This window comes from Filicampus tigris, chromosome 17 (assembly GCF_054856515.1).
Source record: "Filicampus tigris isolate MCC_2025a chromosome 17, RoL_Ftig_1.0, whole genome shotgun sequence".
In the NCBI taxonomy this organism is placed as follows: domain Eukaryota; kingdom Metazoa; phylum Chordata; class Actinopteri; order Syngnathiformes; family Syngnathidae; genus Filicampus; species Filicampus tigris.
In genome coordinates this window covers 1,500,346-1,515,000 of record NC_141233.1, presented here as the reverse complement: position 1 = coordinate 1,515,000, position 14,655 = coordinate 1,500,346, and the positions used below count along the sequence as shown (strand labels likewise).

At 41.5% G+C, this 14,655-nt stretch overlaps 1 protein-coding gene across 12 annotated transcripts in view; it reads right to left on the bottom strand.

Moving 5' to 3' along the window:
* ntm (neurotrimin) overlaps window positions 1–14,655 on the bottom strand; it is a 256,256-nt gene that overhangs the window by 174,411 nt on the left and 67,190 nt on the right. For 9 of the 12 annotated variants that reach the window (XR_015090285.1, XR_015090286.1, XM_086056946.1 and 6 more), the window contains exon 1: window positions 13,921–14,142. Coding sequence is in view for 10 of the 12 variants with exons in the window: in XM_086056946.1 (XP_085913072.1) it covers window positions 13,921–14,093 (173 nt within the window). In the remaining 2 variants the exon portion in view is untranslated. Of the gene's footprint in view, window positions 1–13,920; window positions 14,143–14,655 lie in introns of those variants that run through there. The other 3 variants (XM_086056947.1, XM_086056954.1, XM_086056955.1) reach the window with 1 other exon arrangement.

Below are 14,655 nucleotides of genomic sequence, written 5' to 3'. Positions count from 1 at the left end.
ACAACAGCTAAACATTCAACAAACTCCACAGGCTCTAGGTGTGCGGCGAAGTTGTCCGTTTATATTGTGAAAACTGCACAAGAAACAGAAAATACTATCAATCTATGCATACACATGTATTTTCATCGACATGAACAAGATCAGCCTATGCTAACGATTAGCGATCACGCTTAGCATTAGCAATAGTGATTAGTATGTTCAGTCAACAACCTACAGTCATCCGCAATTCAGCTCCTATATAAATGTTGCATGCTCATTACACACAATTGTCTAAGCTACTTACAGACGATGGTTGAACAAGAATGAACCACAAACAGGCAGTTGATTGCCTCTGGCTGGGGTATTGCATCATGCAGCCACACAGGAAGAAGCCGAGCAGAGAGGAGACGAAGACATAATTACGACGGAATACATAAATACTTTTGGAGACTTGGAAACATTCTACATGGCCGGGGATAAATAAAATACTTATTTAATCGATCTACAACAGTTTTGGTGAGTTTAAAGTTATTTTACAGTAACTTTCTTGTATGCTACGTGTGAATGTTAGCTAAATGTTCCCATCGTAGCTAGTTGGAAATGATGTGTACTAAGCGCACAATTTCCTCCCAAAATTCGATTTATAATCCAGTGCGATTTATATATGTTTTTATCCCTTTATTATGCATTTTATGGCTGGTGCGATTTGTACTCTGGAGCGACTTATAGTCCCGAAAATACGGTAGCTCCTATCTCTTAATGGATCTTTAGAGTATGAGGACGTAGGATCTTGTGGAGAGGCTTTGGCCAATGGCTTGTCCTAAATTTAGCTTTCTGTTTTGTTGAAGAGTAAAGGCCTAGATAAACCAATCCGACGGTGGCCAACAGTGACAGACGTTTACCCCCTGTGGTCTGGCCGGCTGTCGGCACGTCACGCTGGAAAAATACACTGCAACGATAGACAGCGACGCTGACCATTAAAGTACCTTCTGCGATTGTGTGAGATGTAATACCCTTCCATACCATTGGCGGCGGTAGTCACTATTTCTCATTGTTAGAAAAATCCAACCGGAAATCTATTAACCGGGGGCGGATTATAAAAACGTAAACAATGCATTAAGCTTCATTCTTCGCTCACGATGAACTCCCACGTGAAGTAAACCCTCACGTTCTTGACACTGTATTGTGAAATACTTAAATTGTCAACCCTCGCTCTTGTAATTGTAAGAAGATTAAGGCAGCGAAGGCATGCTCACTGTTTATCCACATTTGTCACTTCCCGTTGGTGCTCCAAGCGGTGATTTGCTAGCTAACAGCCAATCAGAATGACCAATGTCACTACTGGTGACGCCGATTCAACATACATAAACGCCTACCAGACGCTTCCTGACGGTTTACGACACTCTGACGGTGGTCACTACACTAATCAGATGGTGCATTCAGACGCTACAATGCTTCACGACCTCCGACGTCGGTTTGGTCTATCTCAGCCTTATAACCCCCTATCGCTATGGCATTCTTAACTGAAGACTATCTGAACTGTAAAACTGTGGCAGTTAATTGTATGTGCTTTCTCCAGGATACATTTGTCCTATTCCTTACCCTTCTTACTTTGAAGTCATTTACTTAATAAAAAATAATTAGGAAATTGTGGTAGATTTAAATCAGTGTTGATTTGTGTGGATGTGTAGTGGACAGATCCAGTAATCCAGAAAAGTTGTTGCTGGAGTAGCCAAAATAAGACTTTTATAGATTTAAGATACTCGTTTGTAATTTAAACATTACATACAAATGTTTAACTTTTAACAAGTTAAAAAACGTTTAACTTGCAAAAAGTAGTTGCACACCATATGTGGTGCAATCTATCCATTTTGTGTAAAACTCACAGCAATCTGGGGTTTATTACAGTTGACGTCTGGTGAAAATCGGAATACACCCTAGACTAGTGGTTCCCAACTATTTTTGGCTCATGTACCCCCAAACCTTATTGTTGTACTAATAGTACCCCCTCAATATGTTTTGATGATTCTCTGAAAATTGACTGTAAAACAACTGACTATTAAATGAAAATCATTTTACTTTATGTCATTAATTTGAACATTTAATTCTTTAGCATTGTTTTCTTTTAAACTCAAATTAAACAAAAATAAATATGTTGCCTTGTATAACACTGTCTCATGTAGCTAATGTATTGACGCTCTTGTCAATGGGGTGGTAGTAGTGTTGTTCCGATGCCATTATTTGGCCCCGATACCGATTCCAACACCCAGCTGTGCGGTATTGGCCGATGCCAATACTGTACCGATACCAGACTTTTGAGGAAAAAAAAAAAAAGATACATATGACCTTTTTTTCTTGTAATTCTAAAGAACTGCATACTCACTTGGATGTAAAACCATTGCTATCATGGCTTGGTCAGACTTAAAAACCTTTGTGAAACAGGAAAAAATAAGAAATAATATACACGAGGTATCTTTGAGAGGGATTGTGTCAGATTAATTACAAAAGCTATACGACATTATTATAAAAGATTGTTTTGAGTATTAGTGACCCATCACAACAACTTCCGCTCCCAAATCCACTTTCAAAACCAAAAACAAGCAGTAGAAAAACCCAACAAGTTCAGCTCCAAAATCCAAAATTGAGCAGGGTTTGTTGTTGCGGTCCATTCCCCTTGTTAATGCTCGCTGCCGCCACAAGCTCTTGGTGCTTGTTCACATGTTTCGTCCTCAAATGTTTTGTCAGGTTTGACGTATTGAACCTGGCCACTTTAGTTCCACCTCTTGCAACTTTCGCACTGCTAATTTTGCACTTAGCTGTTGTACTCGCTGGAGTTTCTATGTTGAAGTACAGTAGTTCCATATCGCCGCCAACATTATTTCTCCTGTACCTCACTGTTTTTTTTTTCTCTCAACATGAAAAAGCAGCCCCGCCATTGGTTAAGAGCGTCCGCTCTGGGCCAATAGCGACGGCTAATACTGAACAGTCACCACACATCAGTGTCGTGAATGAGCAAGTTACAAGGTGCTGCATTCAATGTAAATTGAGCAGGGTTTGTTGTTGCGGTCAATTCCCCTTATTAATGCTCGCTGCTGCCGCTGCCGCCACCGCAAACTCTTGGTGCTCGTTCACGTTTCGTTCTCAAATGTTGCATCAGGTTTAACGATCTGAACCTGGCCGCTTTGGTCCTGCCCCATTCGCTCTAGCTGGAGTTTCTATATTGAAGTAGTTAAATATCGCCGACATTATATTTCCTGTAACCGCCCCCAAATTCACACACACACACACACCCCCACACACACACACACACACACACACACATACACACACACATGAAAAAGCGGCAGGGAGCAAGATACAAAGTGCTGCATTCAACATTCTTTACTAGTGCAGCATCGGGAACTGACATCGGCACGTTATTTGTAAGTACTCGCAGACACCGATACCTGTGTTTTAATGTGGTATCGGGATGCTTCCCGATACCAGTATCGGTATCGGAACAACACTAGGTGGTAGTACTATGAGCGGGGTCCTGGGTACTTTTACAACTAAATAAATTAACTTGGTAAACAGGAGATACAATAAAAGAATACTGTAATTCTCGATCTGTGTAATAATTAAAAATTAAGGTGCCTCCGCTTAGCAGGAAAATTGCAATTACATTACCTTTATATCCTACTAAGAATAATTAACGTAACTTGATGTACAATAGCAGAAAAACACACAACTCAATAAGTTTAAATACAAACTGTATGAACCTTTAGTAAATACAAATATTAAATACACAAATAATAAATGAGAAACAACTTGGTGTTCCACACATTCAACTCAAATAGTCCTTCGTCAAATAAATTAAATCTCAGTTTTTCCGTTGCAAGCCTGATGTTGCTCGGGTGCGTTGTGAACTTACAAACAAAAAAAATGGTCCCTTCACTTGCGGAGCAAGCTAAAATAACTTTGCACGTGCACTGTGCTGTTAATGGTACTCACGAGTCTTCAGTTCAAGGTAGATGGTGATGCTTAATGGGCGGCGAGAGTTGAAACAACGTCCACGCAATCGGTAACGAACGACGTTGGCAAACCCAGAGGATAGGCCTGAGACCTGACGAGGATCACGAGATGACTTTCTATCCACAGTGGGAAGATGGTGAGGGTCCAAAGAGAGCTTCCTTGGTCCACTGTGCATTAAAAAAGTCTCTCTTAAGTTTTAAACCCCTTTTAAACCTACATATTTTGCATACAGAAGTAAACTAAAACGCTAGCATTAGCGTTAACATGCTACATTGCTAACCGTGATTAACATTTACATTAACTGCACAAACATTCCGTCCGAGCAGGATAAAAATTATACTCGTTACAACAGCTTATAAACAGTCCAAAACTCAGCATCCACTTATTTCAAGACTATTGTTTACCACACGGGTTAGGTGGTGAAAAATAAAAAACATACAACTGCGCACCTTCTCGCACAGTTCTAACAAACTTGATATTCACAAATAAACTTTTATCATAAAAAATAAATAAATAAATCAACGGATGGTTAAAACATTATAACTACACTGCATATTGTAGAATGATCCAAATCGAGTTTATTTGTTTATTCCCTTTTTTTTGAGTTAATCACATTAACTTCACATCCTGAAATAATCTGGAACAGCGGTTGTCACAAAATATCAATTTGCTACTCCGAACAGCAATAAAGATAGAAACATTCGTTAGACCTGTCAAACTAAATCAGTAATCCCTCTTGGATAGCTCTCCTTTCAATACAAATTATGCATAATACAACAACCTGCAAATATTGCTATCATTGTATCACCATTTAGATATCTAATCATATCCCTAAAATAGACAAATCGTTCCAATACACAAAGATGAACATTCGTATCACAACATCCCTCTACCCCCCCCCCCCCCCCCCCCCCCGAGGCCATTGGCAGCGTTTCTTTAAGCCTCAGGGGCCAAAACTGGACACTTATGCCGACAGGTTAAGTCTCATGACAGGCTTGCTGACACGTCCAGATCTCGCGAGAGCCGGTCGTGGTGCGTGACTGTGAGTTGGGTTAGTGACTTCACCTGGTTCAGGGGGTACTGTCTCTGGAGTGGTGAAATTTGTGGATTGGAAATGATATCCTTCACACTCAGGGGTGTCAGCTTGGACAGTCATCGTCGATCGAGGATCTGGTCCTGCTTGGAGATGGCGTCGATTACGACGCAGTACTGTTCCATTGTCCACATCAACGAGGTAAGATCTTGGCATGACAGCTTCTCTCAGGACGACTCCCAGCAACCTCCACGCCTTCTCATGGTCCAATTTACTGTAGACCGTGTCGCCTGGACGAAGGACAGGTAGGTGTCTGGCACCATGTCGACGAATGTAGTAAAAGGCCTGCTTAGCCTTCTCCCGAGCGTCCTTTTGTTTGACAGCCAGTCCGTCGGGCCACTTGGGTTGTAGGTTTGTAAGTAGGCAGCATTGTTCTCATCTTCCTACCCATTAGCAGTTCCGCAGGGCTGAGCCCTGTGGAGGTGCACAGAGTTGCCCGAAAGGACATGAGTGCCAACAATGGGTCCTGCTGCCTGAGAATTCTCTTTGCGATCTGCACTGCTAGCTCTGCGTGACCATTACCCTGAGGGTGATGAGGAATGGAAGTGATGTGAGCAAAGTCAAAGCCGTTCAGCCAGTTGACTTAACTCCATGCTAGAAAACTGAGGTCCATTGTCACTCAACACCTCGTCCGGGATGGCAAATCTAGCAAAGGTTGCTTTCAGTCTCTGTATGGCCTGACAAGTGGTCATTGTTGGCAGGTGCAGTTTCTCCAGGAACCATGAATAGTAGTCTGAAACCACAAACCTTTTTGTCATGTTCGCAGAGATCAATACCAATCTGTTTCCAAGGACAATTGGGCAGCACCGTGGGGATAAGAGCCTCCTTGTTTTGGCCTCACTTCATCTCCAGGCAAGTGTGGCATGACTCCACAATGGTCCACAGAGAGTCCAGGCCACCATACTGATGCTTTGGCCTTGTCTCTGCACTTTGTTAGACCCTGGTGTCCCTCATGTATCTTTTGCAAGATCTCTGCTCTCAGTTTTCTTGGAACTATAATCCTGGTTCCTCTTATTATGATTCCATAAGCTTCTGGTAGCTCATTCTTCACTTTTGTGTAGTCTCTAATGTGTAGCGGTACTTTCCTGTTGTACTCTGGCTAGCCTGACCTGATGAATTTGGCAACTGATGAATCTGGCAACTGATGAATTTGGCAACCTCCTGCAGTTCACTGTCAGTTGCTGTTGCCATTCTGATGCTCTCCAACTTCACTGGAGATGCTGGGACGATACGCAACACTGTGGCGACATAGCAGGCCACATCTTCGTGCGTGTCCGCTCTGTTCATTACATGCACTTCAGGATCTCGAGAGAGGGTGTCTGCCACGATGAGGGTCTTCCCAGGCACATATTCTGCTTTTGCATTATACCTCAGGAGTCTCGTCAATAGGCGCTGGCATCTCACGGGAACGTTGTCTAGGCTTCGGTTGTTGACAAGTGGTACCAATGGTTCGTGGTCAGTCTCAAGCCTAAACTAATCCAAGCCGCAGAGGTATTTATCAAATTTTTCACACACCGACACGCTGGCCAGGCATTCCTTCTTGATCTGCGCATAGTCTGTTTCAGATTCTGTGAGACACCTGGTACAGTATGCTACTGGTTTCCATTCTTCTCCATGGAGCTGGAGTAGTACCCAACCAGCCCCCCGCCCCCCCAGGCTATAGTTGCTCGCGCCAGCTGACACAGCAGTGGGTCTAGCGACATCATAGAAGGCGAGAACTGGTGCAGTTGTCAGCATCTCCTTGATGTTCTGAAAGGCTGACTGCTGTGAGTGACCCCATGTCCAAGTGGTCTTGCTCTTCAGAAGCTTGTAAAGTGGCTGACCTATAGTGGATAGGTTGGAGACATACCTTCCAAGATAGTTCACCATGCCAAGGACTCTCTTTAGCTCGTGGACATTTTCTGGTGGTGCTAGCTGGTGAATGGCTTCCACCTTTCCTGGATCGGGCCTGACCCCTGACTGGTCAATGAGATGTCCTAGAAAACGTAGCTGACTCTGTCTGAAAGAGAATTTGTCCTTGTTGAGTTTCAGGCCTGCTGACTCAACACACTGAAGCACCTTCTCCAGCCTCTCATCATGTTGCTCTATTGTGGTTCCATAGATGAGAATGTCATCCATGAAAACTTCCACACCATTCAGTCCCTGTAGTGCCTCTAGCATTTTTCGTTGAAAGATCTCTGGTGCGCTGGAAATGCCGAAAGGTAATCTTTTAAAACAGTATCTGCCGAAAGGTATTATAAAAGTTGTCAACTTGCAGCTGTATGGATGTAGTGGGATCTGCCAAAAACCACTCGCAGCATCCAGGGAGGAGAACACAGCCGCTCCACTCAACTTGGTAGTTATTTCGTCTGCAATGGGCAGGATTTATTGCCCTTTTGACTGACTCATTTACCCTCTTCAGGTCCATGCATATCCTGACTTTGACTTTATTTTTCTGTAGATCGGGCACCATAGGCACACACCATTCAGTTGGTTGTGTCACCCGTTATATATAATGGCAGCTTTCTCCATCCTGTGTAATTCTTCATTCACTTCGACAAGCATTGGGAAGGGCACACGACGGGCGGTGTGCACGACATGTGGTGTAGCATCATCCTTCAGCTGGATTTTGACAGGCTCAGTTTTTAGAGTGCCATGCTCACCAAAAGCTTGCTGAAAGCCTTGGATGGCTTGTATCACATCATCCACTCGCTGTACTAGGTTAATTTTTACTGACAGAGGTCTGCTTAACAGGTTACTGACAGTTGGGCCGCACACTACATATGCTTCCAATGGATATTTCTTTCCCTTGTAGCAAACTGTGGCATGGATGCGACCCAGACACCACCAACCAGCCACCCAGCCCACCTCCTGGGCTGTCGAGGAAGATTGCGGCTTGTATCAGGGCTCATGGTGGGGTGAGTTTCTGGAATGAATCCTCACTTAGTACAGTGACATCTGCTCCAGTGTCTATTTTAAACTCCATCAGACTGGAATCCACCTTGAGCTGTCCACTGTCCACTGTTCTTTTTCCTCTGCACTGTGCACAGATCGTAAGTAAAAAGATGTCTGGTCTGCCTGTACAGTCTCTGCAATTCTATTGACGGACTTGTTGCGGCACTTCTTTGCCCAATGGCCAATTTTCTGGCAGTAGTTACATGTAGATCTCAATGCAGGACATTTCTCATCGTTGCCATGTTGTGCTTTTCCACATCTTCCACATTTATCATCATTTCCTCCCCCTTTCTTTTCTTTTGCGTCATTTCCTCCCCATTTCTTTTTCTTTTGGCTTGCCTTTTTGTTTCCAGTGACTTTTTTCTTGTCTGCGTTGTACTTCATGCACTTGCCCCGTAGACTCTCCTTGCAGGCTCACTTGTGCTGTGACCTCTTCAGACTGCTTGACGGTCTGTATTTTCAGTGCAAGCGTCAGGTACGGCATCATTTGTAGCCTGCGCGAGAGCTCTTTATCATATCCTAACGACGATACGGTCGTGGATATTTTCCTCCCGATTCACGCCGAATTCGCAATGTTTTGATCGGTCGTAAAGGGCTCGAATGGAACACTCTGCCTTCTCACTTGGCCGCTGGATACGCTAGTGGAAACATGCCCTCTCATGTATAACATTCCTCTGTGGGAAAAAGTAGTCATCGAACTTTTTCACCACGACGCTGAAGTCATCTCTGTGGCCTTCTTCAGCGAATGTGAATGATTTATATATATTTTCTGCCTCATTGCCCATTGCATATATTAGGCAGCTCACCTGGACTCTCCCATCATCCTTGTCCAGATTTGTGGCGAGCCTGAACCGCTCGAAACGTTGCCTCCAGTCCGGCCATTCAGTTGGTTTATCGAACGAAAAACTTGCCGGGGGATTAAACTTTGCCATGACGAATTGTCTTCTCTGCAAGATATCCTTCTTCTGCCAGCATGTACTGTAGAATGATCTGAGTCGAGTTTATTCGTGAACTCTGTTTATTAACTGCCATGGGAACAGGTGGTATTCACATGAGCTTGGCGCATGAACACAACTGCCATAAAACATACTGCTGCCGAAGATGTCGCAACACCTCTGCAAAGCACTTTCACATATTTCATATGTGACACATATGACAGCATATATAACAACAATATTTATTTTACTAGCTATATAAATGTTTTAATCATCTTAGACTGTCAGAAATTTTAGACTAGGCTAGACTTGAAAATAAATTATATAAATTAATTAAAATATTAATCAAAATTTACCACAAAAAAAAAAAACACTGAAGCTCCTTTGAATATGTCCCCTTAAAACAGGCTGGTCTCCCTTTCAGGTGAGTTTTGGTTAATTTCTAAATTTGTTCTTGCCTCTTATTTTGAAAAACATGCTTTTATTTTGGCGGCCATTTGAAATTTGAGGTGGACCGGCCCATAGAGGGGTAATATTTTCTTCCCCCCCAAAAAAAGGCAAATGACGGACGACGGAAGTGTATCCACACTGCAGACAGATGACGAATAACGGACACTCAATTTTTTGTAAAATGCCTAGCACACCAAATGAGATTTTACATTATAAGCTACAAACAACTATGAAGACGTCTTCCATTATGTCTACAGGGTAAAGCTTGCTGTCCTACTCAGACTAAGCCCATATGTATTAGCGAGGGCAGTACACAAGCTTTTAAACTTTAAATATCAGGAACAAAACCCTGAATACGAATAATATTCAGACCCACTATAGCAGTTTCACTTTCTATTCATCAATCATCTGAGACACTTCAGTTGACATGTGACTGTTGTTATTTTGGCACGCCTGAGCCATAGGTATGGGAAATAAATTGTTAAATATTTCCACATACCCACAGCAATGTGCTCTAGGGTGTATGTGTTCCCCTGGTTGGGAAACACTGCCCTAGACCAGTGTTTCTCAATCATTGTCACCTAGGGCCCGCATTTTCCTATTTTTACAAAGAGACCAATACTTTTTTGAATATAGCCTCTGAAAACACATTTACAGTATACTCTTTTTTTAAAAATGTTGCTAAAAAGTGGTTTCATGTACTGCAGAACAACCATTTACACTGGGGTTGAATGATTAGATTTGCAATGACAGTAGAACCCCGAATGACCCAGTTTCCGAACAATTTGGGTTCCACAAAAAAATTTCACAGAAAAATTACCTTTATTTACAGACTATTTTCGGAATGCGAACGGTCTTGGCATAGACGAGCGGATCTTCTGCAGGTTCGCTCAGTTACAAGCATGAGAACTATAGAAAACAAATTTTGCTGAAATGGAATGGAATTGGGGCTGAGTGGTTTTGGAAAATAATCTAATTGCGATTTTTTTTTTCCCCCCACAATTGCAATTTGTGTTGTAATTTTTTTCAAGTTCTTTTTGTATTTTTTTATGTATTTTTCAGCAATTAATCTTTATTACAACAAACAATATATCTGTCATGCATTATATAATACTGAGGTGAAGGCAAATGAAGCATTAATTCATATGAAAGATAGTTTATCTACAACAGTTAGAGGTACAAACTAACTAAATATTTTGATGTGCAGTTTGGTAACCGTTCACCATGGCAACATAATTCACCCACACAGGTGTGGTCGAAACATAAGTATACACTATACTGATACTATACTGTACAAACTCAAGTGTAGATGACAACAATCATGTAAACGATTCAGCAGGGGGCGGAACGGTCCGCCCCTCCATCGCGGACGGACGCCCATTTTTGGGGCGGAGGACGGGGGTCACACGTTTGAAAAAACGGGGCGGATTAAGCAAGGGTGTAATTGGATGTTAGTCTGGCCCACTAATCGACGTGGTCACCAGGCAGTTAAATTTCTCAACCTACTCGGTGAAAGGCTTCTTTAGGCTTAGGCGGCTTTAGGTGGGCTACAACTGCCGCATTGCATCACGTGACCGACGCATTGTGCTGTGAGACTTGTTGGCAACAGGTCTGCAACACATGCCACGCACACGTCAGAAATTGCTGCTACGTATACGATGCCACGCAAATTCTTTCTCGTGATCAGTCCATTTTGTCACATGTTGCGATGACATACCGTTTCCCCCCAATTTATTTGTTTCCACGGAAGAGAAGATCCACCACGCTTCTCGGTGCTGCTGCGAAGCAAACTAGTTTGGCAGCGGAGTGTTATGTCACCTATGCGTGTGTAAAGAAGCTACTCGCGCACGTACCACCTTCACCGCCACCTTCCAGATCGTTTTCGCAATACAATTAAATGCATCGTCTAGTCATCTAGGTCCTTTTGCTGTAGCAGGCACGATATCCATTGTTGTCGCAATCTTTTTGATTGTTGCTCGGCAGTAAAAACGGCAACCGGGATTGGCCATAGAAGGCAGAGGAAATTCCACCCTGCGGTGTCCTCGTCAGTATCAGTCGTAGCGATGCCCCCTGACTTGGAGTGGAACTGCAAAACATTTTCAAAACAACGCGTGTGGGTTGCGTGCAAGTATAAAGTCAAACTGCGTGCAGCACTGCCACAGTGACGTGCTCATGGAAATCTATAAAGAAGCACCAGTTATGAAGCGCGCACCAGCATTTTGGACCAACTGGAAACGCTTGAGGGAGGACTGGCTGACTTTAAAGTAAAGTCCATTACAGTAATCCATCTGAGATGGCCAGTGGGACCAAACACCATAACTAATAATAAACCATAATAAACACTCATCCAAGGTGTATAGTACGCAAAGCAAATTTAAGGTCTGCAGATAAATAATGAATAAAAATCATTAATCAACACTTTGAGTTCCGTTTATTGTGAAATGCAGGAATAGGAGGTACCGTATAACTAATATTACTTTCTCAAGTTGACACCTGTCCTCTTTCCAAATCGTACAATACATATTGATCTAAATGATGACGCAGACAGTAACAACAAAAATCAATCTGTCAACAGCTCACCCAAACTAATACCTAAAGGGGAGAATTTCAGTACACAGAGCAATGACACTCTTTCCCCAAAACTTGTGGCGCAACACCTAAGCATGCGCTGAACCCGAAGCCAAGGTATGTGTTATCATCCCTTAAACATCTCCAAAGTACATATTTGGGGCATTTCACCTGCGACTTCGCTGACCCGCACAAGGACTCAAGGGCACCTTTTGTGTTCCTGAGTTGCCGCCTGCCACTGTGCGGCACAAACAATAATAGAAGCTGTAAAACCAGTCCTACCAGGCCTGGCTCTTAAAGTGTGGGGACTTTGTTTGGAGCTGTAGGGCTACTGAGCTGCAATTTGGATTAGTGAAGGGTTGAGCAACAAGTCAAGTCAACACCTTCTCATATAATGTCTGCACATTTTTTAACGTAACATGGTAGGGCACAAAACACTGACTAAAGTTACATACAGTATAAGAAATAAGAACATATCTTTTGTGATTCCCCCCTACACCCTTAATTTCAGTTTCTCATCCAAACTCCCTGCTTGTGACTTCCTTCATTTTTCCTGTCTGCATTATTTTTTTAATGTATTTTACATTTAATACAGAGCAGCAATTAATTGGTAAATATGTATAACTAAAATCCTTTATACATTTACACATACACACATGGGAAAACATACATACGTTTTATATATATATATATATATATATATATATATATATATATATATATATATATATATATATATATATATATATATATATATATATGTATGTATGTATGTATATATATATATATGTATGTATGTATGTATGTATGTATGTATGTATATATATGTATGTATGTTTTCCCATTAGATGTACATTACAAAGACCTAAACAGTTTTTTTAAGTGGAGTACTTATATTTACTAGAGTCCACTAATCCATCAAATGATATATGTAGGCGTCCATAATTTAAACTATAATTTCAAAAGTTCTAAAATTGATTTCCATACATTATAAAACCTTTAGGCATTACCTGATATTTCATATTTTTCACATCCAATTTCCATAAATTTAAAATACACCTTTTGGCTATCACCATGCCGTAGGCAACCACAGAAATCACATCATGACTCAATTTTTGAAATACATCTGAAAAAAACAAAAAGAACTATCACAGGGTCAGGGTCAATCATTATCTTGAGTACATGGGAGTAGCCTTTAAATATTGAGAATCAAAAACCTTGGACCCTTGGACCGAAATTGATGTGCCAATGTACCATACATTACCTTACATCTTTCACATAGAGGTGATGTTTGTGAGATTTTTTTATTTAACCTAATTTATGACGAGTACAACCTGAAGACAACTTCATACTGAATTACCTGAAGTCTAGAGTTGACAGAACATTGATTAATATCATTCAGTGCCTAGTGCGTCATGTTTAAATAATTTAAAACATCATTTTCAAATTGTATAAAAAGCTACATTGATTATTTACACTCTTGACATAAAACATCCCCAAATACCACCTGGTATTCCGCTTATGTTAAGATTACATTCAAGATTCCCGACAGCACTTGAAAGCACAATAAATCCCTCTATGTCCAGTAAGCCTCTGAAGGCACAGAGGAGGGAAAAGGTCACCATTGGCAATCTCTTCTAGAACTGCTTGTCTATCTGTAGTATTATAACAATAGGACTTTTGTTTAATCACAAACATCACCTTACATTCTTCTGTTATTTAGCTTCATTTGTCCTCACCCATAAATACACATTTGTTGTTATTACAAAACAAATTAAATACGTTAATGGTGTACCACATGTGACTTGATGTTTTCGAAAGAATAATTCATTAAAATCCCAACCTTTTTTTTCAGCAGCATGAACATGTTACAATAGACAGCATTTCAATTATGCATCTCATTGCGGGAGGAATTTTTAAAAATGTTTATTTTAAAGTGTGGTAACTCACCTGAGAATGACTGTCTCTCCTTGTCTGACGGTAATATTGTCCATAAAATTTATGTCAGATTGAGAATCGCCTTGACTGTGGACAGGCAAGCCTGCAGGCACAAGAAGGAAAATCCTCAGAGAGAGAAGGGCCGTGCACTTGCAAAAGATGACAAAGTGTCCAAGGACAGCCATTATCTTCAGCCTTTAGAGACGTGGGAAAAAGTTCCATGTGAACAAGGAGTCCACATTGACCCAGTAAACATACTCGTGGAGATTATTTACCCCCCCCCCCCATTCATTGGTCTTAATCCAAATCTTGTTGCCAAATAGCTCTGGCTCGCAGCCACAATCACTTGTCCCATCTCAATCTATATATTTTTTTAAGAATCGTAATCCCTCCTGACAGATTCCAGATCCATCTAACTATCTACGTATATATGTCAAACTATCTTTAAAAATACACTGTATCATTAATTTACAGTTGTTGAACAATATCAATAATGGAGAACAAATTGACCACAGTGAGAAAATTGAGATTTCATTAAAACAGCATTTGTATATTAAATTACAGCAATGTTTCTTTGTAGGGAGGCATCAGTGAAAATGCAGGCATTTAGTAGAAATAATGTTATTGGGGTTTTGTTTGCATTGAAATACATGACATTACTTTGGGGGAGGGCAGGCTTGGATTTGCCATCAGGCAAAGAGGGCAGACTCCCATGGGACGCCATCTTTTGGGGCAGATTAGGTGCTA